At 43.2% G+C, this 27,330-nt stretch overlaps 1 protein-coding gene across 1 annotated transcript; it reads right to left on the reverse strand.

Annotated features, from left to right (window-relative positions):
- Positions 1–466: 466 nt before the first annotated feature.
- LOC111963001 (MAX gene-associated protein) lies at positions 467–26,689 on the reverse strand. The gene is given in 33 exon segments (XM_070443297.1): positions 467–2,450; positions 2,452–2,498; positions 2,607–2,762; positions 2,910–3,275; positions 3,360–3,471; positions 3,711–3,848; positions 4,429–4,826; positions 4,888–4,999; positions 5,314–5,436; positions 5,704–6,611; positions 9,187–9,342; positions 14,092–14,286; positions 14,605–14,905; positions 15,325–15,530; positions 15,627–15,797; positions 16,618–16,755; positions 16,938–17,050; positions 17,501–17,744; positions 17,747–18,073; positions 18,076–18,228; positions 18,523–18,603; positions 18,606–18,635; positions 18,776–18,898; positions 19,103–19,209; positions 19,301–19,381; positions 20,117–20,213; positions 20,216–20,284; positions 20,287–20,457; positions 20,460–20,486; positions 20,489–20,543; positions 20,546–22,058; positions 22,151–24,059; positions 26,656–26,689. Coding segments are annotated over 33 exon segments (9,171 nt in total). The 3' UTR covers positions 467–1,940.
- Between the last annotated feature and the right edge of the window lie 641 nt (positions 26,690–27,330).

Raw genomic sequence — 27,330 nt, forward strand, 5'->3', positions numbered from 1 at the left:
GTATTTAAAAAAAAAAAAAAACGTTTCAATGTTCTGCAACTTTGTTCACAACTGTTTATCACACTACGGCATCATGTCACATCTGAAGAAATGATCATGCCTACATCCCAAATGGCAGGGCCTTGGTCAAGAGTTGTTATTTGGGACACACCTATTGCTATAAATTATAATTCACAGGGGAAATTAAGACATTTTCCGGTAACGGATAAGGTCATTAGTTTGCCGTTAGATCCCAGGGGACGATTGGGAAATGTCAGATCTCTCGCTGTCCTTTAAAAAGGGCAAATGAAACAAGGAAGGAGTATTTAGCATTTTAACAATCAATTACCAATTACCCATGCATGTTCTTTCACAATATTCCTGTAAAAAATGTTTTTTTAAATGTCGTATGTACAGTTACAGTAACTCACTTAATCTTTACAGTCAGAAAGTAACTGCATCAGAAACGTAAATCTGGCAGCCGATGTTCATTATTATATTTTATTTCAAGGTATCTTTCCTTTCTCTTACGTCAACATCCTAAACGTAACAGTTATTGACCCCATATAAAAACATGAGAAATATCTTTACAAAAAAACAACCATCGTTCTCAAAGTGGAAAAACGTAATTATTTACATGGCCTATTATTTAAAAAAAATGGAGTTTATATTTTTACAGAAATTCAATCTACACTATATGGTTCTAACCAACACGTCTTGATGCAGTTTAACGAGATGGCTGGCTTTTAATTCTGCAAGCTTTACCTCTTAGCAGCATAAAAATTATTACAGCAACGACAGCTTTCATTTCCCTCAAATACACAAATTCTCTCAAATGGCACCCTATTCCCTACATAGTACACTACTTTTGATCAGGGCCCTGGTCAAAAGTAGGGCACTATATAGGAAATCGGGTGCCATTTGGGACACTTGCATAGTCATTTCTACTAATATTATAGTGAATGTCAGGGTCTAATTATTACATACATCACTGAAGTGAAGCTGCTCTTAGAAGAAAGTCACAAGCGCTGCAGATTCAATGACCTGTCCATCCTACAGGGACCTATTATGATCACATTTATCAAGGGTTTTCTATGTTGAGATTTGTTGTCTGCACTGCAAACTGAGCGGTTAGTAGTTAGTGTAGAAAACATTGTGCCATACAAAAAAATTATAATTACAGATTAAATGTTCCTTAAAGGTGAAGTAACTACAAACATGAAGAAACAGAGATCTCCCACTCCAATATGGAGACAGGATTTTTTCAGAGGCCCTATACACACACAACAGTACTATGAACAGAACTGGCATCCGTACCATCAGATGTCTGTCTACAAATCCTCTTGCTCTGATAGAACAAATAATATACTCTAAGGGCTCGAACACACCAATTGCGTTTGTCTGCTGAGAGTACTTGTGAACCGAGTGCAAACCGGTTTTACATATAAAAACGTGCGAAGACGTCAACAGCTCGCTGAACAACAAGCGGTAAACGACAGGAGATCTACATTCGGTGCGATGTGTGTAACCCTTAAAGGCAGAACATACTGGACACCCTTAAATGTACCAAGGTCCTGGCAGCTTATTATACAATATTCATTGCATCTCCTCTTTAAAATGAGGGAAAGAAAAGCAACAATTCAGGGCCTGTATTTATAGTGTCTTAGAGATGCGTTGATCTAGGATCAGATCCATGTGAGCTTATTCGTTATGATCTAAAAGGTTAAACAGATTCTAGATCTGTACTCTTATTGAGACACTTCATAAATACAGGTGTAGATAACAGAGATTTGAACAGAAAAACATGACACTGTTCTGACAGGAGTTATGTCAGTCTTTCCGATATGCACCGTTAGGTAGTATCGCTTCTAAAACTAAACAAAAATACGGCCTATGTGAAAGGGGGTATTGAGGAGATGGCTACAATGTTGACCTGGGCCTAAGTGAGTTGGTGCTTAGTTCTATGTCTGAGGGTTGCTCTTTAGTCATCGTGGGTCTAGTCTTGGCATGGGCCTCATCTGCAGCAGCAGTGGCGGGGTCAGTGCTTTTTGCAGTACCTCTTGAACTTTTGTAGTGCATGTTTTTGCTTGTTGGCTGTGCCCATTGACAGCAGGAGCAGAAACAGAAGCAGTCTCTGATGGTTTCAGGTTAGATCCAAAACCAACTTTAAGGTCCTCTGCCTGTGGTACTGGCAGAACTGGGCCTTTGAAAGTCTCTTCCTGGCCCTTGTCCTCATCCGGTCTCAGGAACAAGGGGCTGAGGGAACGCTCGTCATTTCCATCTCCGATGATTGCCTTCTCCGTCTTTGGTGGTGGTAGCACCCTGTCTGTCGGAGGTGTGGGTACCCTCACAGTCCCCATCTGCCCAGGCTCGGTGTGTGGTATGCGGGAGACCACTGGAGGACCTCAGGGGCTGCTGTTGTTATCTGTGGTAATCTGCTGGTTGAGGATGAAGATCTCGTTGAGGAGAGACGTCAGGTTTGGACATTGAGGGGATAATGATGGTGACCGAAGCGACACCTAAAAAAAAAAAAGGTGAGAAATTTAAGAAGAATCCAAATCAAATCAGAAAACATTTCAATGCAACTATGAGTCAATGCAGTGTGCCTTGTGTCACTACAAGCCTACCTGGTGTTTGAGACTGTTGCATTTCGATTCCAGTGACGCGTCCTACCGGCAGCAGAGAACGGGCAGACTGCATGGCGATCACCTGCTGAGATGTGATCACTCCACCCACTATAGACAGCATTTGAGGGAGAAACCCAGCATGAACTGGTGGGGAATCTGTTGGGGAGGCAGAAAAAAAGGATCTAAATTATTAATTTCTTCACATGAAAGTTCAGTCTCTAGACCAGCAGTCTGTCTTATTGAAGTCAACCTGGCCCATTGGGTGCTGATACAGTAACAGGGTCAGAGGGACGGGAGGCTCACCTGGGGCAGTCTGTATTTTTCTGCGAGACAGGATGTTAGGTCTGGTCCTTTCACCCGGCGAACGCCACATTGAGGGGTGTTTACTGGAAGGTGGTGTGATGATGGGCCTTGTCTTGGGTCGTTGGGGTGCAGGCTTTTGGGGGATAGAGTGGGGGACTGGGGTGGCTACGACCTTTAACTTGAGGCCGGGTGCCAGGGACTTTGGCTCAGGCTGTCGAGTGCTCCTGAGTGAAATTGTTTTATTGGGTGAGACCGATGATGAGGACGCTTTTGAGGACGGCCCTCTCCACTTCCTTTTGAACACCATGTCCTTCAGTTTGGTCGAGATGTCCTGCGGTTTCCTGATGATGAGCTCCTCTGTCTTTCCTGTTGAGAGAACACAGGCCAGTGTTATAGGAAGGAGACCGAATAGGAGACGAGAGAAGGGGGGTGAAATGTAAGGCTCATTACCAGATTTCTTTGAGATTTTCTTAATATCACCAGCTCTCTCCCTGGTCAGCCCGCTCTTCAGTTTTTCAAGGCGCTCGCATTTGTCTCTCAGGTCAAAGACTTGTTTTCGGTCCTGTTAAATAACATAGAGAATACTTTATTATTTCCTGAAGAGATTCTTTACTAAATAAAATTATGCAACGAGCGTTGTCTCTCGTATGGGTTGTGCAAGTCCGAGTGCTAATGGTAACATTGAACCAAGAACACTGTAAATTATAACCATGGACAGTGAAATCACAGCACAAGCATATTTGAAGGAAGGCATTAAAAGGTTGTTTATGACTTTGTAATAACATCGAGGGGGAGACATACTCTTAATTTGGGTCCTATTTCTCCTTCCACTTCTTTAGCGTATTTTGCCTTCAGTTGTGAAGTGGTGCTCTTCTGTGCATTGTCTTCCACACTCTCAATGTCTACAGCCTCCTCCTCTACCGCACTTTCTTCAACATCCTGAAAGACAGATGAGTCAAAGTTAAAAAAACAAAGAAAAACATAATTCTCAAGAGAAAACGACTAGATTTTAATAGACAGAAACCGAACTGTGTTGTATAATTAAGCAATAAGGGACGAGGGGATGTGGTATATTGGCCATATACCACAAACCCCCGAGGTGCCTTATTGCTATTATAAAACTGGTTACCAATGTAATTAGAGCAGTAAAAATAAATGTCTTGTCATACCCGTGGTATACGGTCTGTTATAAGCTGGGTGGTTCGAGCCCTGAATGCTGATTGGCTGACAGACGCGGTATATCAGATGGTAAACCACGGGTAAGACAAAACATTACATTTGCTATCAGTTTATAATAGCAATAAGGCACATTCGGGGGTTTGTGATATATGGCCAATATACCACGGCTAAGAGCTGTGTCCAGGTACTCCGTGTTGCGTTGTTCATAAGAACAGCCCTTAGCCGTGATATATTAGCCATATACCACACCCCCTTGGGCCTTATTGCTTAAATATACCACAGACAATCAGCATTCAGGACTCAAACCACCCAGTTTAGAATGAGGTATAACAGTTCTTACACTGATGTTAATGACGTCCCCTTCAACGTTGTTGTCGTCATCATTGGCAGAATCCTCTGTCTCATCCGAGGAGTTGTCCGTTTTCTCCTCCTCCGTGTCCTCCAAAAGGTCCACCACCTCCATCACCGCTTCCCTGTCCTCCTCCGTGTCCTCCAGAAGGTCTACCACCTCCATCACCTCCTCCCTGTCCTCCTTCTCCTTTTCTGCTGTCACTCCTCCCATGTGCCTTGGTCTTGGTCTCGACCTGGCCTCACTGCAGGTCAAGACAGCTGAAGAGGACGAGACAGCAGAGGAGACTTTGGGAACTCCTTGCATATTCCTGTTGACGAGTAGCTCCTCACTCTTCTGCTGGGAACAAACATACTGGATGTTCCTCAGGATCTGCTTCTCAGACTCTCCTGTGGAGGGAAAGATGTTAGTTGAATGTTGGTTGAATGTTACAGCAGTGTCCATTATTACCAGTTAACTGGGACATCTTCTTGACATAAGCTGCTCTCTCCAGGGTCAGTGAACTCCTTAGCTTCTCCACGTCGGTACTTTTCTTAGTCAGGATTTGGATCTCCTCCGTTGCCTGGTAACATACATTTATTTTAGTTCACTTTTTAATCTATTGACGACGGATGCTTCAACAAAACAAAGCACAGCTCTGACTGGCCACATTATTAAAATATACAGATACCTTGTCTGAGTCCTAAATGGCACCCTATTCCCTATATAGGGCTCTGATCAAAAGTAGTGTACTATATAGGGAATAAGGTGCTATTTTGGACACACACAGTAATTAAAAGGGATAATTAAATTGAACAAAATGAACAATGGTTTGGATAAAGTCAAAGTAAGTAAACATTTTAAGAAAAAGTTAACCATCCTTTTATAGGTGCTTACTTCTTTAAGGATATACACTTTCGCAGCTTTTTGGGCAAGTTTCAGTGTCTCTCTCAGCCGCTGGAAGCACCCATGGAGCTCAAAACGGCGATGCCTCTCCTCCACGTTGTGCTTCAGCTGCTTCTACAGAATGCAACAGGATGAAGCTCTATCATGGAGTCTAAATGGCAAACTACAGACTTGAATATTAAAACTAAGGCATAATGGCGCTATAGTTGAGGTACAGAACAACAGACTGTTTACATAAATTACTCAGACCTACCCACACAAATAGAAAAACAAAGAAAGAAACAGACTACTACTGTTTAGTCACAAAAACGAGAGAATATGAGATTTAGGTAACTAGAGTCTCAAAACAGACGTGCTGTATGAAGTTAAAATGGTTCTTACACTGATGACGTCGATGAGCTCCTCTTTATTAACACTTGAATCGTCAGAATCTGTCTCGTCAGATGAGTTGTCCATCTTCTCATCCAAATGGTACTCATCCTCCACCAGGTCCTCCACCTCCTTCCTCTTCGGTCTTCCTGTCCATGTCTGGTAGGGGTCATCAACATGAACCATCTTAGTAAGGAGATTGGAGTCTGCTGTGGAGATGGTGTTATCTTTGATGCCTGTCTTTGTGACCTGGGTTATAGGGGGGTTGAGGGGTTGAGGGGGAGGCTGCAGCACTCTAAACACCTCAGGCTGGATATTAGGGTCTAAATTGCAGTCCACTGGGGAGATAGCATCAGCTTTTATAAATTTAAACTGGGGTCCTTTAGGGGGTTTTGTGGATTTAGGAGGCGTTTTGGTTTTCTGGCAAGGCCGCATCCAACTATACACCTCAGAGACTACATTAGAGTCTACATTGGAGGTCACTGTGGAGATATTGTCAGCTTTGACACCTGTGTTCGTAACCATCTTTGTTGGGGATTTGACAGTAATTACTGTGGTTTCCGGGTGAGGCTGCAGCACAGTAACACCCCCTACTACAGGCATCACCTTAGAGAAGCCCTGAGCTGGCACCGTCAGACACTTGATGATGGGCTCCTTGTTGCCTGTCTGAGGAACAATCTCCAAGGTGTATGTCCCGCCATTTGTCACAGTGGGTGAGAGACTAACGTAACATGGGGTGGTTTTAGTGGCGGTGATAGTGGTGCTGGATGCAGTTTGGGTCTTTGGGAAAGTGACAAGGGGGACAGTACTGACGGTGGAAGCACAGCTACCAGGGCCCTTGCTCTGCCATGTGGTGAGAGAGGAGGTGGAGCTGTTCGTGGTGGTCAAGCACGCAGGCATGGTTAAACTGATCATCCCACCTAAAAAGAAAATATAATAAAGTTCAGCTGTAGCTAGGTTTCCATCCAATTTGCGACAGATTTTTCATCTGAATATTCTAAAATAAGCATTTTCCCCATCAGAGATGTTTCCATCAAATTGACTTGTTGTGGATAAACGTCTGTGCATAAAAATAACTTGAGGTTGGCCTCCCGAGTGGCACAGCGGTCTAAGGCACTGCATCGCAGTGCTCGAGGCATCACTACAGACCCGGGTTCGATCCCAGGCTGTGTTATTGGGCTCTAGCGACTCATTGTGGCAGGCCGGGCACCTGCAGAATGACTTCGGTTATCAGTTGAACGGTGTTTCCTCTGACACATTGGTGCAGCTGGCTTCCGGGTTAAGCGGGCAGGTGTGAAGGAGCGCGGTTTGGTGGGTTATGTTTTGGAGGACACATGACTCGACTTTGCCTCTCCCGAGCACATTGGGGAGTTGCTGCGATGAGACAAGATCATAATTGGATCGCAATTGGATATCACGAAAATTGGGGAGAAAAGGGAGTTAAATTGGTTTCCATCGCATTTTCAAATCTACTGATGGTTCTGTCACTAAATGTTTTGTGTAGTCGTGGCCAAAAGTTTTGAGAATGACACAAATATACATTTTCACAAAGTCTGCTGCTTCAGTGTATTTAGATATTTTTTGTCAGATGTTACTATGGAATACTGAAGTATAATTACAAGCATTTCATAAGTGTCAAAGGCTTTTATTGACAATTACATGAAGTTGATGCAGAGTCAATACTTGCAGTGTTGACCCTTCTTTTTCAAGACCTCTGCAATCCGCCCTGGCATGCTCTCAATTAACTTCTGGCCCACATCCTGACTGATGGCAGCCCATTCTTGCCTAATCAATGCTTGGAGTTTGTCAGAATTTGTGGGKTTTTGTTTGTCCACCCGCCTCTTGAGGATTGACCACAAGTTMTCAATGGGATTAAGGTCTGGGGAGTTTCCTGGCCATGGACCCAAAATATTGATGTTTAGTTCCCTGAGCCACTTAGTTATCACTTTTGCCTTATGGCAAGGTGCTCCATCATGCTGGAAAAGGCATTGTTCATCACCAAACTGTTCCTGGTTATTTGGGGGAAGTTGCTCTCTGAGGATGTGTTGGTACCATTCTTTATTCATGGCTGTGTTCTTAGGCAAATTGTGAGTGAGCCCACTCCCTTGGCTGAGAAGCAACCCCACACATGAATGGTCTCAGGATGCTTTACTGTTGGCATGACACAGGACTGATGGTAGCGCTCACCTTTGTTTATGGCATCCGGAAAAAAGCTTGTCAATCAGAAAGGGGATTCATCAGAGAAAATGACTTTACCAGTCCTCAGCAGTCCAATCCCTGTACCCTTTGCAGAATATCAGTCTGTCCCTGATGTTTTTCCTGGAGAGAAGTGGCTTCTTTGCTGCCCTTCTTGACACCAGGCCATCCTTCAAAAGTCTTCGCCTCACTGTGCGTGCAGATGCACTCACACCTGCCTGCCGCCATTCCTGAGCAAGCTCTGTACTGGTGGTGCCCCGATCCCGCAGCTGAATCGACTTTAGGAGACGGTCCTGGTGCTTGCAGGACTTTCTTGGGCGCCCTGAAGCCTTTTTCACAACAATTGAAACGCTCTCCTTGAAGTTCTTGATGATCCGATAAATGGTTTATTTAGGTGCAATCTTACTGGCAGCAATATTCTTGCCTGTGAAGCCCTTTTGTGCAAAGCAATGATGACGGCACGTGTTTCCTTGCAGGTAACCATGATTGACAGAGGAAGAACAATGATTCCAAGCACCACCCTCCTTTTGAAGCTTCCTGTCTGTTATTCAAACTCAATCAGCATGACAGAGTCATCTCCAGCCTTGTCCTCGTCAACACTCACACCTGTGTTAGCGAGAGAATCACTGACATGATGTCAGCTGGTCGTCTTGTGGCAGGACTGAAATGCAGTGGAAATGTTTTTTGGGGATTCAGTTAATTTGCATGGCAAAGAAGGACTTTGCAATTAATTGCAATTCATCTGATCACTCTTCATAACATTCTGGAGTATATGCAAATTGCCATCATACAAACTGAGGCAGCAGATTTGTGAAAATTAATATTTGTGTCATTCTCAAAATTGGCCACGACTGTATATAGTGAATGTGCCCACTCTGTATTGGCACGTGCTCTAGACAACAGCTTGCAGATACAGTGCAGGTATGGCCCACATGAGTTTATTATGGGGAAAAAATATTTCTCAAAGGCAGCCAAGCATCGATCATCATTTCACCAGAATAAGACCCTCAATATTTAATGGAAAGGAGCATCAAGCTCATCAGTGTTCACTTTCACCACCCTATGAAGTTCATAACTTATTTAATCTGTATCCTAATACACTGCATGCTACACAAAAACAGTATGTATTTAAGCAACATTCATTCATTGGAGATTACTTATTATACATGGGAATCCTTGATCTGTCTTCCTAAAATGTCCAAGTCATTGTTTCATAACATAGTCATCAACATAGTCAGTCTTGCATGTGAAAGAGCAGCAATGCCTTGGCATGAATAGAATCAACTGTCAGACACTCACCCATGTTGTGCATGACAAGGTTGGGGTTAAGGGCCTGCAGCTGGCTGAGGGCAACCAGGTGGAACAGCTGTCCGTTGGGGTTCCGGTATAGGGTGTTCCCTGAGGTGTTCCTTACCGACTGCAGCACCATTCTCTGACCCGGCGCGACAGTGGGGTCTACCATCAAAAACAACGGAGAAAATGCATCCCATAACATTTTAACATGGAAAAAGCTGTTCTATCGTTCAGCCTACAGTAGCAGCCAATGTGTGGTGTTCAATGAAGGCCTACATTCCATGAGACTTGAAAAAAAAACTGAGCTTGACACTAACCTGTTTAATCACTTGTCCTAAAGACAAGGATGTGACTGAAAATGTTGTTGTGTTATTTGATGCAAGAACTATCTCCTCAAACCAATATTACAGAGAATCACACAAATTATGCTACCCTCTGCCTATTGTCTACTTAGCTTATTCAAGCCTGTCTCAAAATACAACACTGTCCCTTCAAGACAAAAAAAAGCTCTTTACCCAACTCGCTTTTCAAAGATGTCTATAAAATGCACACATTTTGTGCTCTTGGAGGAAGCAATAACTCCCCCATGTTGCTACACGTAGCTCTCTCCTTGATCTCAAAACAAGCACATCTACTGACGACCGCTCATGCTGTAAACATAGTCCAGTTCAAAGTAAATGGCACAGATCCATATATGGCAATGGTCTATTTGCATATAGGTCTACTGCAGCTCTGATTGGTTATGGTGCTCAAGTCTGTGTAGAGTATGAGTCGTACCTGTCAATGCAATAGAATCCTACTCCAATGTGTTCTGCCTAAAACAAAACCTCATGCATAGTTAATTTTTCATACTATCTCATGCATAGTTTTTATTTTATTTTTATTGAATATTTAAAATTATGCAGTGAAACCGCTAAACATCTTCAGCACATTAGTCATCTAACAGAATCCCATCCAGAGCGACCCACAGAAGCAACCAGGGTCAACACCCTGCTAAAAGGAATGTTGACAGATCCATTAGCCACCGGCCCAAGCTCTCAAACGCCAGGTCACCATCCTTACCAAGACCCCCACGTTCATTCAAACCAATCGCTCCCCCCCCCCCCCAAGAGAAAAATGAAAATCATCCCCCCGTCAAAAGACATCAAGGACAACAAAATCATAACAGCAAGGCCAACTGAATATGTTTGAGTGCATGTATGTACGACTCAGGGATGCTGGCATTCTAAGCAGTTCCTCTGTCCAGTGTCTATGTTTTTTTGACCACCTTAATCTTTTTACTTTATCCCAGTCCTCAGCAGTCCGATCCCTGTACCTTTTCTTTTTATTGGCCAGTCTGAGATATGTATTTTTCTTTGCAACTCATCCCGGAGTCGCCTCTTCATTGTTGACGTTGTGACTGGTGTTTTGCAGGTACTATTTAATGAAGCTGCCAGTTGAGGACTTGTGAGGCGTCTGTTTCTCAAACGAGAAACCCTAATGTACTTGTCCTCTTGCTCTGCTGTGCACCGGGGCCTCCCACTCCTCTTTCTATTCTGGTTAGAGCCAGTTTGCACTGTTCTGTGAAGGGAGTAGTACACAGCATTGTACGAGATCTTCAGTTTCTTTGCAACCAAAACAAATGGTCTATTGATTCTGTATCCTCACAACAAAATCGTCAGAGCTGCGATGATTGTATGCCCCAAATATTCAACATTTTGTTGGTGGCAAGAATTCTGTTCAATCGTTTTAGCTGAAAAGCACGAAGTCTTGCATAGTTCGTTTTGTTTCTGTATATTGCCTTGAACGTGGCTAATAATTAGTTGATTCGATCACAATTCCAACAGTTGATGTGTTAACTTCTTTGGTATAGGGGGCAGCATTTTCACTTTTGGATGAATTTCGTGCCCATAGTGAACTGCCTCCTACTCTGTCCCACATGCTAATATATGCATATTATTATTACTATTGGATAGAAAACACTCTGAAGTTTCTAAAACTGTTTGAATGATGTCTGTGAGTATAACAGAACTCATATGGCAGGCAAAGACCTGAGAAAAAATCCAAACAGGAAGTGAAAATTCTGAGAGTGGTCGTTGTTAACTTCTTATGGCTGCAGGGGCAGTATTGAGTAGCTTGGATGAAAGGTGCACAGAGGTGCCCATATTAAACGGCCTGCTCCTTAGTCCCAGTTGCTAATATATGCATATTATTATTCATATTGGATAGAAAACACTCTGAAGTTTCTAAAACTGTTTGAATTATGTCTGTGAGTATAACAGAACTCATATGGCAGGCAAAAACCTGAGAAGTTCCACTTCCTGTTTGAATTGTTTCTGAGGTGTCAGATTTTCAACCAAGCTCTCAATTGAAATGACAGCGAGATATAGATGAGTTTTCACTTCCTACGGCTTCCACTAGATGTCAACAGTCAACAGAACTTTGTCTGATGACGCTAATGTGAAGGGGGGCCGAAGGAGACAGGAATGAGTAATCACTTCCACGGGCTGATCACGCATTCACCATGCGCCTTCACATGAGTAGGACGTCTGTTCCATCGCTCTTCTGAAGTCAATCAAATTTTTCAGTTGGAACGTTATTCAAGATGTATGTTAACAACATTCTAAAGATTGATTCAGTACATCGTTTGACATGTTTCTACTGACTGTTACGGAACTTTTGGACATTTCGTCACGTTATAGTGGAGGAGCTTTCTGACTTTGGAATTGTTTACAGAAGGCGCGAACCAAAGTAGCTAATTGGACATAAATAACGGACATTATCGAACAAATCAAGCATTTATTGTGGACCTGGGATTCCTAGGACTGCATTCTGATTAAGTTCATCAAAGGTAAGGAAACATTTATCATGTATTTTCTGGTTTCTGTTGAGTCCAACATGGCGGCTAATTTGGCTATTCTTCTGAGCTCCGTCTCAGATTATTGCATGATTTGCTTTTTCCGTAAAGTTTTTTTGAAATCTGACACAGCGGTTGCATTAAGGAGAGGTATATCTATAATTCCATGTGTATAACTTGTATTATCATCTACATTTATGATGAGTATGTCTGTTGAAACGGTGTGGCTATGCACTATCACTGGATGTTTTTGGAACTAGTGAATCTAACGCGCCAATGTAAACTCAGATTTTTTGCTATAAATATGAACTTTATCAAACAAAACATGCATGTATTGTGTAACATGAAGTCCTATGAGTGTCATCTGATGAAGATAATCAAAGGTTAGTGATTAATTTTATCTCTATTTCTGCTTTTTCTGACTGCTATCTTTCGCTGGAAAAATGGCTGTGCTTATTGTGGTTTGATGGTGACCTAACAATCGTTTGTAGTGCTTTCGCTGAAAAGCATATTTGAAAATCGGACACTTTGGTGGGATTAACAACAAGAATACCTTTAAAATGATATAAGACACATGTATGTTTGAGGAATTTTAATTATGAGATTTCTGTTGTTTGAATTTAGCGCCCTGCACTTTATCTGGCTGCTGTCATATGGATTCCGGTAGCAGGATGCAGCCATAAGAAGTTAAAGTCATCGCCTATTCAATTCCCTGTAATATATGGATATGTTTGCACTTCATACGCCTTCCACTAGATGTCAACAGTCAGTAGAACGTGGAATGAAGCTTATGCTGTGTTGTGGGACCGGATCGGAGGGGAATGAGTCAGTGGTCTGGCAGATTGCCAGTTCTTGGTCGCGCGCGTTCCATTACTTATAGAGACCGAAAAGGATTCTCCGGTTGGAACCTTATTGGATATAAATGATAACAACATCCTGAAGATTGGTCAAACTTAGTAGAGAATCAGTTTATTCGACCTGGAATATAACTTTTTGAAGTTTTCATCCGACGTTTGCCTGCATCTGCACGAGTGTTTGGACACGTGTACTACACATGCTAGCAAAATTAGCTAATTGGACATAAGTAATGGACATTATCGAACAAAACAACGATTTATTGTGGAACTAGGATTCCTGGCACTGCATTCTGATGGAGATAATCAAAGGTAAGGGAATATTTATGATGTAAWTTCGTATTTCTGTTGACTCCAACATGGCGGAGAAATGTTGTTACTATCTGAGTGCCGTCTCAGAATATTGCATGGTGTGTTTTTTTAATTTTTTTTATCTGACACAGCGGTTGCATTAGGAACAAGTGTATCTTTAATTATATGTAAAACATGCATCTTTCATCAAAGTTTATGATGAGTATTTCTGTAATTACTCCGGATATTTTGGAGGCATTTCTGAACATGGCGCCAATGTAAACCGAGATTTGTGGATATAAATATGCACATTATCGAACAAAACATAAATGTATTGTGTAACATGATGTCATATGAGTGTCATCTGATGAAGATGTTCAAAGGTTAGTGATTAATTTTATCTCTATTTCTGGTTTTTGTTACTACTATCTTTTGCTGGGAAAATGGCTGTGGTTTTCTGTGGCTATGTACTGAGCTAACATAATTGTTTGGTGTGCTTTCCCCGTAAATCCTTTTTGAAATCAGACATGTTGGCTGGATTCACAACATGTGTAGCTTTAAATTTGGTGTCTTTCATGTGTGATTTCATGAAAGATTGATTTTTATAGTAGTGTATTGGAATTTGGCGCGCTACATTTTTTCTGGATTTTCGCCAAGTGGGACGCTACCGTCCCACCTATCCTAGAGAGGTTAACTAACGGGGAAAACTCTAGAAAGTTGAGTGAAGTTCAATCTCGTGCTTCTCTGCACCAGGCTGATATTTCTTCTGCGTGGCAGTTCCGGGAAAGCTCATTGGTCACCACCACAAACAGAGCATGAGAGTGGCAGGGCAAAGGACCAGGGCTTAGCCTGTGGGAGGCTGAGGAGTAATTGTATGAGTTGGTTAGCCTAGTTACAGCTACAGTGGTGCAGGACTGACTGGGTGTGTACCTGTGGAATGTCTTGGTGCTGAGGGGGCATTGGAGCTAACAGACGCTGCAGATACCAGGGCTGCGGCGCCACCCCTCCCATTAGGTGTTTTGGTTGGGTAGACCACGGTGACAATCTGAATCCGCACAGCAGCAGTCACGGTGTTCTGCGCCATCTGAGCCCCCTGAGAGAGACTGGCACCTGGGTTCACTACCACTAGAGAGGAAGAGGGCAGAGTAACAGTCAGAAACTGAGGTGGAACACTAGTTACAGGCAGCCTCTACTGTGAGGAGCTGATCTGGTTGACTACAAAGCATGTGAAGACCTTTCCCACTGGGGGGCAGGTTAGTCACTGTGGAGTAGAGATGGAGGTAGCAGTTCAGTCTCCCACACTTGTCTTTCACAATGGATTGACTATTATTCAGTTATATGAATCAGAATTCAATGTCTCTGAGGGGTGGGGGGAGATTTCATTGAAATACAGTAGTATGATAAACTAAGCTAAAAAATAACACTACAAAGAGTTGTTCTCACCAATTAACTTGGGGCCAGAAGCAACTGGAGTGGTAGAGGGAACACTTGTGGTAACCATGGTGGTAGAAATGGCTGCCAGTTGGGCCGGTTGTCCTGTAGAGGACTTTGTATCTGTGGCACCTTTAGGAGTTTCTGAGGGGTGTTTTTGTGATGGGACGGAGGAGGAGGCCACCATAGACCGCTTTAGACAGGCAGGCCTTCGTAACTTGCCCGTGAGGTAAGCAGCAAGAAGGTTGGCTGGGTGCATGGCTCCCATCATGCCCAGTTGTATCTTGGCATGGGGGTAGGACCTGCCATTCACCTAAAGACACACAGGGGGAAATACTGAGTAGCAATGGACTGTGTGGATTCTCCTCAGAGCTAGATAGTGTTCGTCCCAAATGGCACCCTATTCCCTATATAATGCACTACTTCTGACCAGAGCTCTGTGCACTACAGTGGTCGCTGGTGCAAATACCCGAGCAAACAAGGTGAGAAATCTGTCAATGTGCCCTTGAGCAAAGCACTTAACCCTAATTGTTCCAGGGGTGCTGTACTACTATGGCTGACCCTGTAAAACAACACATTTTACTGCACTTATCTGGTGCATGTGACCATAAAACATGTCTTTTTTATTTGCACTACATAGGGAATAGGGTGCCATTCCACATCAATAAGAGAAGGAAAATTAACTGATTATTGGATTTGTTTTGGGGGAAACTAAGTAATTACAATGCTTACCGTGATAAGTTCCTGGTCTGAGATTTCTAGCAGCTTAAGGTTGCCAGTAAGGAGACCAGAAGGAGAAATTCCTGTTAAGAAAGGCAGGCCCTGCCATTTCAGATCCTTTCTACGCCCCACAGCCTTGTTGTCCACTTCCTCCACGACAGGTACTTCCTCCACGACAGGTACTTCCTCCACGACAGGTACTTCCTCCACGACAGGTACTTCCTCCACGACAGGTACTTCTCCACGCAGGTACTACCTCCACGACAACGACCTCCACGGACAGGTACCCTCACGACAGGCTCCCCTCCACACACCATCCTCCACGACAGGCACCTCCTCCACGACAGGCACCCTCACGACAGGCCTCCTCCACGACAGCCGGCACCTCCTCCAGCGACAGGCACTCTCCACGACAGGCACTTCCTCCACGACAGGGCACTTCCCCACGACAGGCATTCCTCCCACACTTCCTCCACGACAGTGTACTCCTCCACGACAGGTACTTCCTCCACGACAGGTACTTTCTCCAATTTTTTATCCTCCTCTCTCTGCTCTTCCATTAGTTCTCTTTCATCTTCCTCTCCCATCCATACCTTCTCTCTTCACCATTCTCCTCCTCACTCCGTCTGGTTTCGGGACCTGAGCGACGAGTACCTTGTAGTGGATCGGAGCAGCTTCGCCATCATTTCTCAGGGGTCTGAGACACGGGTTTATGAGGTAACCTTGACCCAGAAGGGGTTGTTGAGGTGGTCCTTGGCCATGTCTCACACACAATTCTCAGCACCAGGTTCTGTCCGCCAGGCTCCTCCACTAACTTAGACAAGATCTCCAGACGCTTGGAGGGCTTCTGTGTACTTGGGACCATGGCAGGACAACGACTTCTCTAACATACTGGAGGGTTCACTACATCAAGAGAAAGTCAACAACCATTAGAAATGCCATTTCAGGGTAGGCTATGATTTTGGAAGCAACCAATTACTGATGTGTTTCACTGACTGATAAATATACTCTCAGACAGACACTGATGTTTGGGGTTTAAAAAAATATGTGGTCAAATTTGACTCATTGAACTTACCTGGTGCGAGTCTATTGGTTTGGCAGTGGGTCGTCAATGACGCCAGGTCGGTTTGTGCTCTTGCTTTGAAACGCACCGCACTCTGGCACATGTCATGGTCCCTCCTTCCTCGCTCAACCTGAGAAAAATACACCTTTATAAAGGCAGGGGGGTGAAGAATATACATCACATTTTTTACAGGGGTATATTCTAACACTTATGGATAAGATATAACACCTTTCACAACTCACCACTGAAGGTTCTTTTCCTGTAGTGGAGATGTGGTAGGTAGACCGGTTTTGGGGCGCGGAGGGGCTCCGGGTCCGTCTCTCCATCCATCTGCTTCACCAAATTCTCAAACGCGGAGCAGGTTCTGATACGCTCAGCTCCTGAGAGCTGAAGTTGGAAATGAATGCAAAATGTCATTTTCTACAACATTAGGATGGACACACTTTGTGACGTATTTAACTAATCTAATGTAGTTAGCAAAATTGTTTTTGTATGGATTTTTTTTTTTACTGTTCATAGAACAATGTTTTATTCTGCGGATTTTAAACTAGAGGACACTCACTATATGCCATCTCATCCTCTTCCACTTTCCCCGCTTCCACAGGCCCTCTCTTGACGCATTGGAATCTGGTCCTTTTAAGTTCTTGAGGACGGACCACCTTCTGCCTGAGGCAGCTGCAGCCAAAGATGCACTCAATCTTCCACAGTGGGTAATACGACGGCCTGTGCCAGGCTGGCACATACACAGCCCAATCGACAGAACGCATTGAGGCAGGGTGGAGCCCTGCGCTTTATGATCCTAATAGGAGCTGTAGAGTTCTCACAAACAAAGCCTGAAGAGAAAAGTGGGAAGTAAAATATGACAGTTCTGTGCCAGGCTGGCACACACACAGCCAGCCGGCAGGGACGCATTGAGGCAGGGGAGAGCCCTGCGCTGTTAGTGCTAGCGTGGCACATTTCTCAGGGATACCATCGTAGAGTTGGTATAACACACTCAAAAAAATCAGCTTATTAAAAACAAGATCGAAACTACAAACGTACTACAACACGTCTTTGCTCCTTCATGTGAGACACACAAAAGAGTCAATAAGCAGATGTATTGTGTAGGGGTGTAACTGATCTTACCGTTGAGGTGAAGAGGGAGGTGAGGGCGACCGGCGCCCTCTTGTCTGTGATGCAGGTCCGAGCTTGCCCTCCCAGACAACCCTGTCCTCCAAATCCCTCTGTCGGAGCAGGGCCTTGGTCAGCCCAGGAACCACAACCTTGGTCTCGGCAGCAGGCTGTGGCTCTGGGTCCGAGTCATCCTCTTCCACAGGAGCCAGGTCAGCGGGAGGTGGCTCTTCTACCTCTGGCCTGGACACAGGAGCGTATGGGCTGGTGGAGGAGTCTTGACCCTTGGCTTCCTCTGTCTCCTTTTTATAGTTTCAATTGTGTTATCGTGGGTGATGGGGGCGCAATGATCCATCAACAGTGGTGGTGGCTCAGTGGGCAATGGTGTTGGGGTTATTGCAGAAGTTGGTTTAGTTTTGTTCTGCTTTGAACATAGTTTTTTTTGTTGCCTTTTCTCAGATTTTTTAAGTCCTTTGGATGTGAGGGGCAGTCTGGGTTTTTTGGATGGGGGGACAAAGGTGGAAGAAAGTGCCGGTGCCTGTTTCTTCAGCACACTGTCTAGGGTTCGGACGTAGCTGGTGCTCTTGTGGGCAGCTGGTAGACCACAGGGGTGACGACGGTGGTCTGGGTGAAACTGGCAGCCCGCTCGTCAATGAGTTTACCTTCGTTAGCCAGGTACTCATCCAACATGTCACTGCAGAAGGCCGACAAGTTCTTTGGGACCACATCTGAACTTGGGCAAACTTTAAAAAAACAAAAACATTTTGAATCAGCACTACACAGTAAATTGTATCCCCTATAGGGCTACATAGTATAGAAAACACAAGAGGGGATATAGCGTAGACTGTTTACTGTTAAGCTTTGTAAAGACATCAGAGGTAAAACGTGTCCCCTCTGGTTTTGCCAACGTTAAAGCACGATGCAATATTTCAGACAAATCATAGGTCAAAGGTTACAACTGCTGATGTGAATGGAGTCTTGAGGATTTGCCTTATCAAATCAGAGAAGAACATGTAGGATTTTAATGTAAATATTACCTTCAGGCTTGGAGGATGATGGCAAGTCCGAGGGGACAAACTTATCTCTCCAGCCTTTGATTTGGGTGAAGTCTGTGGTTTGCCTGTCCTGGAAACAAAGGGAACTGAACCACCTGGGAAAAAAAGGTATGACATTAACAATTGCTATTTTCAAAATGTATTAAATTATCCTAATAAAACTCTTAACAGGTTATTAAAAATATATTCAACAATTTGAACAAAACAGAAACTCCAACATGAAATAGCTACTAACTTGGAGAAGATGCCAACCCTGGAGAGTTTGGTTCTGGACATAAAAAGGGTAGAGGTAGACGAACCCCTAGGTACTGCAGGTCAATGACCAGAGTGGGATCCAGTAAACTCATCTTCAGTCCAACTTCAAACACAGATGACAGATAAGCAATCTTCAAGCATAGACATGCATCATACTAAAGCATTCTACCATCATGAGTAAGATTAAACATCACATGATCACTGTCATGAAAATCACAGTGGGACATGAAGTCACATGCTAGTTTGCAAGGAAGTTATTGACAAAAAAGTATATACGCTGTCATTAACAGCCATTTATTTGTGTTACCTTCTTGCAACAGAGGATGAATGACCTGCCGATGCCTCATAACCTTTAGGTCACCAAAGAAACTTCTCGAAAGCGACTATTCTTTCTTCTCTGTGGTTTCTAGTCCTCTAACTGAAAGAGACAATGTGAACTGCTTTAACAGGCGTCAGGTAAAGCATGCTTGGGAGCATGATCATCAAATTCTGGTTGTTTTTGTACATTTCTGTCGCCTCTGGGGGTTTCTGAGGTTGCGCAGTCGTCATCTCACAAAGTGTCAGGCTCTCCAGGTGGATTCAAGTCCTCCTGCAATTTACAGACTTATTTTAAATATACACTTTCCTTAAATCCAATGGATATAGATATGCTTTGTTAATTGTTTGTGAGCATGTATGAGCCTTATGTGTTTTGGCACAGCTTATAATATGCTTGTTTCATAATGCTTTTTAGCTAAGGATAAACCGTGGACTCCTAAGACACATAAACCAAATAAGGATTTTCCTTGTTAAGATCTCCTCCCCCTTAAATAAGAACCAATGAAACACAGGTGGCGTGGCATACCATGAAGTAACGGTAATAGTTAACTTGAAGGGGGTATACGTAAGGCATTCAGAACACCTTTCACATAACAGTCTGGGAGTAGCAAGGGTTAACGTTAGTGACTGTGTGCATTGAGCCTGTGGCGTCTTCTCTCGTGATCTCTCAATTTGGCAGGATGCCACTGGGTAAACAGCCCTTGGAATTATGTCATTGATTATGAACTTTTCTTTGACAATATTCCGTGAGAAGGTGGATTTGAAGTAAACGGAGTGCCTGGCCTAGAGCCAGTTCTGGCCAGGAGCACCAATTGTAAATGACATGTTAGGCCCTACACTGTGTTCTCTCCTAAGATAAGCCAAAAACATGTGCTCTTAGGGTACGTGTATACATGTGTTACGAAGGTTCTTGTGAATGATCTGTAAACACTCATAAAGGTGTTATGAATGTAAGTAAAGTGTTACCAAAATAACTGACACAAAAATACATTGAACTATTTACGCCGTACCTTGGAGGTGAAAGAGGACGAACAGCTGCTCCTCTTCCTCCAGGTTGGGCTGCATGGCGACATCTGTGGATCCATCAATCACTGGAGTGAATCACCCTTGGCAGATTTCACTCCTTTCCTAGATCTCCAGGGTTTATTTCTCTGGGTTGGCTGACTAGAACAATCGCTAAAGTAGAACTAACTGGTATGCTAGGGGTACTTGGGACAGGAGGTGCCTCACTGTTGGGAAAGTCTTCAGTTATCTCTCAGCTTTCGGCGATGGAGAAAAAGTTAGTGAGGTCGGCCAGTGATGGGGTTGGTGACAATGGGTCAGGACCTAACGATGAAAAGGGAATAACTGGAATGGGAGTGTAGACGGTGTGTTAATGGTTTATAATTGACTTGGAATGATGAAGGCAGTGTCCGAGGGAGATGGGGATAAGGCAGTGTGCAGAGCAAGTGAGCCAGGGTGAGAAGGTAGAGGAAAATGAGGTTGCCTCAAAGGGTAATGGGTTAAAGTGAGCGGAAGGCAACAAGTGGGTAGAAGGTATGTTAAAAAAAGGATCAGGGGCAGGTAGGCCTAAAAGTAATCCATGTGATGATAATTCAGAGGATAGAACAAAAGGGTTAGTAGGGGGCAGTAATCGTTCAAGGGCTGGGAATGAGGAGGCATGTACAGGTAAGGAGGGGAAGGCGGCTTCCGGTTTCAATGTAACAGGGGAACGTAAAGGGGGTTCAAGATCTGGTAATGATGCAGGTGAGGATGGCTCAAAGCCACCTCGCGAAGGACCAGGGGATGGTAACGAGGGGGTAGATTCAGGTTCCAAGTTGGCAAGACTAGGTGTTGATGACAGTGCTGGAGCAGTTGAGGGAGGGTCAGAGGTAAGTGATGATAAATCAGTCGCTAGGTTGAATGTGACAGGTACAGGAGGTGGCAATTCTTGGGCTGGGGATGACAAGGAAGGGGCTGGTAACAATGGGTCAGGGAATGGTGATAAGACAGTTGCTGGCAAACAAGGGGTGGGGGATGATAGTGCAATGGATATGGTAGGCTTAGGGACAAGAAACGAATGATCAGCGGTTGGTAAAACTGAGGCAGGTTCTGGTAACAATGAGTCTGTGGCAGGAACAAAAAAATCTGTGTTTGGGACTGAAATATCCGTGGGTAGACCAGCATAGTCCGTGGTTGGCCCAGTGGGGCCAATGACTGGAACAATGTGATTGATAGCTGGATCAGCAGGACCACTGGCTGGAACTACAGCATAACCAGTAGATTCCAAGGCTGGGCCAGTAGATTCCAAGGCAGGGCCAGTTGAGTCCATGGCAGGGCCAGTTTGATCGGTGGCTGGAATAACAGGATCGGTAGCTGGAATAACAGGATCGGTGGTTGGAACGGAAGAAGATGGGGATGAAGACAATACCGGAGGAGATTTTGATTTGATCCTAACAGATGTGGATTTTGACTTCAACTGTTGAAGGTAGAGTGCAAGAAGGGGCAAAGGCACAGGTTCAGGTCGTTTGTGTGGTTTAGCCTTCCCCTGCAGCTGTTCATCAAAACCTGTCATTTTTGCTTCAGAGCTCACTGAGGAGCTCTGGGAAGCCTTTTGACTGTTTTCAACTTCATTTGCTGGCTGGTCATTGATTGACACATGGGTCTTGACCGGTTCCTGGGACTGAGATGAATTGAAGAGGTCCTTGTCACTGCCAATCACATTCCCATTGTGCAGTGTTCCCACCTTTTCAATAATCTTCCCGGACAAGGCTTCAGGTTCAGAAATCTGGGAAAAATTGTAATTCACAGCTACTTCCACAACTTTGCCATTGTCAACCATGCCCTTAGTGTTTTTTTGCTCAACACTACAAGTTGTATTGGTTCTCTCAACATTGCACCTTCGTATTTTCAGATGACACTCCCGGATCAGCCCAGGGAAGTTACTTTGGGGAGGACCTGTTGTGCTGCTCAGAAGAGAAAGGTAAAAGATTAGAAGTGCATTTTAAAGTAAGAAGCAAGAATGCTAACATGTAGCTTACTGAACTTCAGAACTTACCAAGAATAGTATTCAGTGGACTCTGTGTTTCTGACTGACTTTTGTCCATGATCTGCTGCTGAAGTCTTTTGGGAGTTGCATTTTCTACGCAAAGACTTTCGGGAATTCTTCACATACTTGCACACCTTGGGAGATATTGTTTCAACTTTCATCGTCTCATTGGAGGGACTTGATTTCTTGCAGGAGCTGGGTTTATCCATTTTGACTCCTGACTTTTCACTGTCTGCAAGTGTAACATTTTGAGCATCTGAGCTCAGGAGTCCTTGACCTACTGCTGAAGTGTCTTTGGAATTGCATTTTGACATCAAAGACAGATTACTTCTAAGAGTGTTGAATTCCTTCGGAGATGTGGTTTCTGCTTTTTTCAACTCATTGGAGGATCTTGATTTCAGCTTTGGAGTGCTTAAACTGGGTCCATTAGCGTTGACTCCAGATTTGTCTCTCTCTACAGGTGTAACATTTTGAGCATCTTCACTGAGGACTCTCTGATCTACTGCAGATGTGCCTTTAGAGTTGTGTTTTGCCATCAAAGACTTCAGGTTATTCAGGCTTTTCACAGGCTTGAGGTCATTGGTAGAACTGTTTTTGTCTTTTTTTGACTTATTGGAGGGACTTGTTTGGACTCCGGACTTATCACTGTCTGCAAGCATAACATTTTGGGCATCGGAAGCGAGAAGTCCTTGGACTCCTGCTGAAGTATCTTTGGAAGTGCGTTTCCCCATCAAAGATTTAAGATTATTCAGGCTTTTCGCAGACTTGAGCTCATTGGGAGATTGGGCTGAGTCTTTATTAATCTCATTGGAGGGACTTGATTTCAGCCTGGAGCTGGGTCTATCAGTTTTGACCTCAGTTTTATCACCATCTGCAAGGGAAACATTTTGAGCATCAGGGCTCAGGAGTCCTTTATCTACTGTTGAAGTGTCTTTAGATCTGCGTTTTGCCGCCATCAAAGATTTCAGGCCATTCAAGCCTTTCACAGGCTTGAGTTCAATGGGAGATCTGGTTTCATCCTTCTTCAACTCATTGGAGGGACTCATTTCCAGCTTTAGAGCCTGGGAGTTGGGTCCACTTGCAAAAGGGTTGAAGTCTGCTTTAAACTGAGACATGCGTACATTCTGGTAGGCTGTTACAGCAAAGAACTCGGTCTGGGGAAAGGTGAAGGTTATCACGTCAGGCCCATTGAGCTGAATATCCTCTGTAGCCGTTTCAACTGAGACCAAATGCAGGTGTGGTAAGTAGCGGTGCATTGGGTGCAAAATTACATTGCCCTCCTGGTCCATCGTGTTGTCAGTGAGCTTAAGCTTGTAGAATGACACTGGGTTCTGCATCCATTGGTGACCAGAAGATGGAGAGTCTGGATGGATGAAAACCCGTCTCAGCAAATGGGCCTCTGCCTTTCCACTCATTTGCCAGTCTTGCCCAGTCCACTTGTAACGTTTGTTGTCCACAGGGTTGATATCCATGAGCAGAGTGTACTTCTGGAAGGGCTCCAAACCAGAGATGCGAAAGCGGCAATAAGGGAACATCCTCTGGCCTTGTTTGGTTATTATCATTTCGGTTTTGCATTTGAAAAACTCATTCCACATGTTGTTATTCTCTAACATCATCTTGATACCGCTGTAGGTGCTCTCTGGTGGTAAATTCTCTGGTTGGTTATTAGAGCTGGCAGCAGAGTTCAATGTAGAAGCCATTTGACCAGTACCGATTTCAGAACCTGGAGTGGATGTTGCTGGAATGTTTGCTTCTTCATTGGCTACAACTGCACTTGCTTGCCCTGTGTTTAGGACACCAAAGAGGTCGGGGGGAGAGGCAGCCGAGGGCAGTGCTATGGGGGCAGCAGCCCCCTCCTCATGAAGAACCATTATTCTCTCCTTCTTGTTTGCAGCCATGAATTTGTCACAGTCCTTTTCTTACATCTGTCCTTCCATGTTTTCATTCAGCATCCTAAAAACAACAAAAAGAAAGCTATATTTCTTTCAACCAATTTTGCTCACTGGGAATGCACTCCTTTGTATGCAATTCTCAGTACATTTGTTTACTTTGGAAATATCAAATTCATTACAAATTATTAATACTAGGCTAAATTACTATACAAAATAGTATGAAAATAAATGCATGCGTTATAGCTAAGATATTTGGTCATTATGCAACTACTGTGAAAAACTAATCAAAATGTATCAATAGATAATGAGCAATTGGCAATAAAGTTGACAAAAAATGAAGGGCATCGAAGAACTGTAAATCAGTTTTGCAATTTAATAAGATAACACATGAACATGCCTTTGATTAAACCCCCAGTTTACTACGAATAGCTAAGGAAATTGATTGGGGATAGCCTAGCCAGCAGATTCCCACCCTACCATTACACTTGTTTACACTGAGCTGCACTGGAGTCGGAACGCAATCATAGTTACATTAAGACACTGTGGAGCCGGCACGAGATACGGGTTGGAAAACGTACCTCAATGCAGGGATGGGATATGCTGTACTCCAAATTTTAGCTTTATCCACAGTGATACATTGACAAAATATAAATACTGCAAGTTTTCCGGTAAACTGCCTACAGTGCCATATCTCGTCCCTGCATTGAGATTAGAGGTCGACCGATTAATCGGCATGGGCGATTAACTAGTGCCGATTTCAAGTTTTCATAACAATCGGTAATCGGCCGATTACATTGCACTCCACAAGGAGACTGCATGGCAGCCTGACCACCTTTTACGCGAGTGCAGTAAGGAGCCACGGTAAGTTGCTAGCTAGCATTAAACTTACCTTACAAAAAATAAATCAATCTTAACATAATCACTAGTTAACTACACATGGTTGATGATATTGGTAGTTTAACTAGCTTGTCCTGCGTTGCAAATAATCAATGCGGTGCCTGTTCATTTACCATCAAATCACAGCCTACTTCGCCAAACGGGTGATGATTTAACAAACGCATTCACAAAAAAGCACAGTCACAGCACCAGCTGTCAGAGCAGCTCACAGATTACTGCACCTGTACATAGCCCATCTATAATTTAGCCCAAATAACTACCTCTCCCCCTACTATATTTATTTATTTTGCTCCTTTGCACCCCATTATTTATATCTCTAATTTGCACATTCTTCCACTGCAAATCTACCATTCCAGTGTTTTACTTGCTATATTGTATTTACTTCGCCACCATGGCCTTTTTTTGCCTTTACCTCCCTTCTCACCTCATTTTCTCACATTGTATATAGACACATTTTTCTACTGTATTATTGACTGTATGTTTGTTTTACTCCATGTGTAACTATGTGTTGTTGTATGTGTCTAACTGCTTTGCTTTATCTTGGCCAGGTCGCAATTGTAAATGAGAACCTGGTTAAATAAAGGTGAAATAAAAAATAAAATAAATCTAACCATAAACATCAATGCCTTTCTTAAAATCAATACACAAGTATATTTTTTAAACCTACATATTTATTTAAAAGGAATTCATGTTAGAAGGCAATATTAACTAGGGAAATTGTGTCACTTCTCCTGCATTCTGTGCAAGCAGAGTTAGGGTATATATATGCAGCAGTTTGGGCCGCCTGGCTCGTTGCGAACTGTGTGAAGACCATTTCTTCCTAACAAAGACCGTGATTAATTTGCCAAAAGTTTACATAATTATGACATAACATTGAAGATTGTGCAATGTAACAGCGATATTTAGACTTATGGATGCCACCCATTCGATAAAATACGGAACGGTTCCGTATTTCACTGAAAGAATAAACGTTTTGTTTTCAAAATGATAGTTTCCGGATTTTACCATATTAATGACCTAAGGCTCATATTTCTGTGTGTTTATTATATTATAATTAAGTCTATGATTTGATAGAGCAGTCCGATTCAGCAGTGGTAGTCGGGCAGCAGGCTCGTAAGCATTCATTCAAACAGCACTTTCCTGCATTTGCCAGCAGCTCTTAGCAATGCTTGAAGCACAGCGCTGTTTATGACTTCAAGCCTATCAACTCCGGAGGCTGGCAATACTATAGTGCCTATAAGAACATCTAATAGTCAAAAGGTATATGAAATACAAATGGTAGAGAGAGAAATAGTCCTATAATTCCTATAATAACTACAACCTAAAACATCTTAACTGGGAATATTGAAGACTCATGTTAAAAGGAACCACCAGCTTTCATATGTTCTCATGTTCTGAGCAAGGAACATAAACGTTAGCTTTTTTACATGGCACATATTGCACTTTTACTTTCTTCTTCAACATTGTGTTTTGGCATTATTTAAACCAAATTGAACATGTTTCATTATTTATTTGAGACTAAATAGATTTTTATTTATGCATTATATTAAAATAAGTGTTCATTTAGTATTGTTGTAATTGGCATTATTACAAATATATATAAAAATACATTTTAAAAAATTGTCCGATTAATCGATATCGGCTTTTTTTGGTATCGGTATCGGCGTTGAAAAATCATAATCGGTCGACCTCTAATTGAGATACGTTTTCCGACCCACGTCTCACGTCGGCTCCAGTGTCTTAATTTAACCATGGCCATGTCCGAATACCCATACTAGCGTCCTAAATAGTAGGCAGTTTCAGCACAATTTTTTGTGTGTGACATTTTGAAAATGTAGTATGCTTTTAGTATGAAGGAAATGTCAACATTTTGGGAATTTCACACCAATGTATTCAAACTGGATAAAAGGAGGGCTTCGAGATTTGAGAGTTCTTTGAAAGTAAACAAAAAAACTAATTGAAGATGGCAAAGAAGATGAGCAATGAGTCTCCTGCAGTGTTCAAATGTAAGTCGTTTTGTCCTTAAAACTTCTTATGGCTTGGGGGCAGTATTTCGACGTCTGGATGAGAAGCGTGCCTGTTACTCAGGCCCAGGAGCTAGGATATGCATATAATTGTTAGATTTGGATAGAAAACACTCTAAAGTTTCCAAAACTGTTAAAATAATGTCTGAGTATAACAGAACTGATATGGCAGATGAAAACCTGAGGAAAATTCATCCAGGAAATGTATGCCTATAGAGTATCTAATGGGTTAGGACACAGATTGCAGTTCCTATGGCTTCCACTAGATGTCAACAGTCTTTAGACATTGTTTCAGGCTTGTTTTCTGAAAAATGAAGAAGAATGAGACCGTTGTGTCAGTGGACTGAAGAAGAATGCAGAGCTGGTTTGCGCGCGT

This window comes from Salvelinus sp. IW2-2015, linkage group LG4q.2 (assembly GCF_002910315.2).
Source record: "Salvelinus sp. IW2-2015 linkage group LG4q.2, ASM291031v2, whole genome shotgun sequence".
Classification (NCBI taxonomy): Eukaryota; Metazoa; Chordata; class Actinopteri; order Salmoniformes; family Salmonidae; genus Salvelinus; species Salvelinus sp. IW2-2015.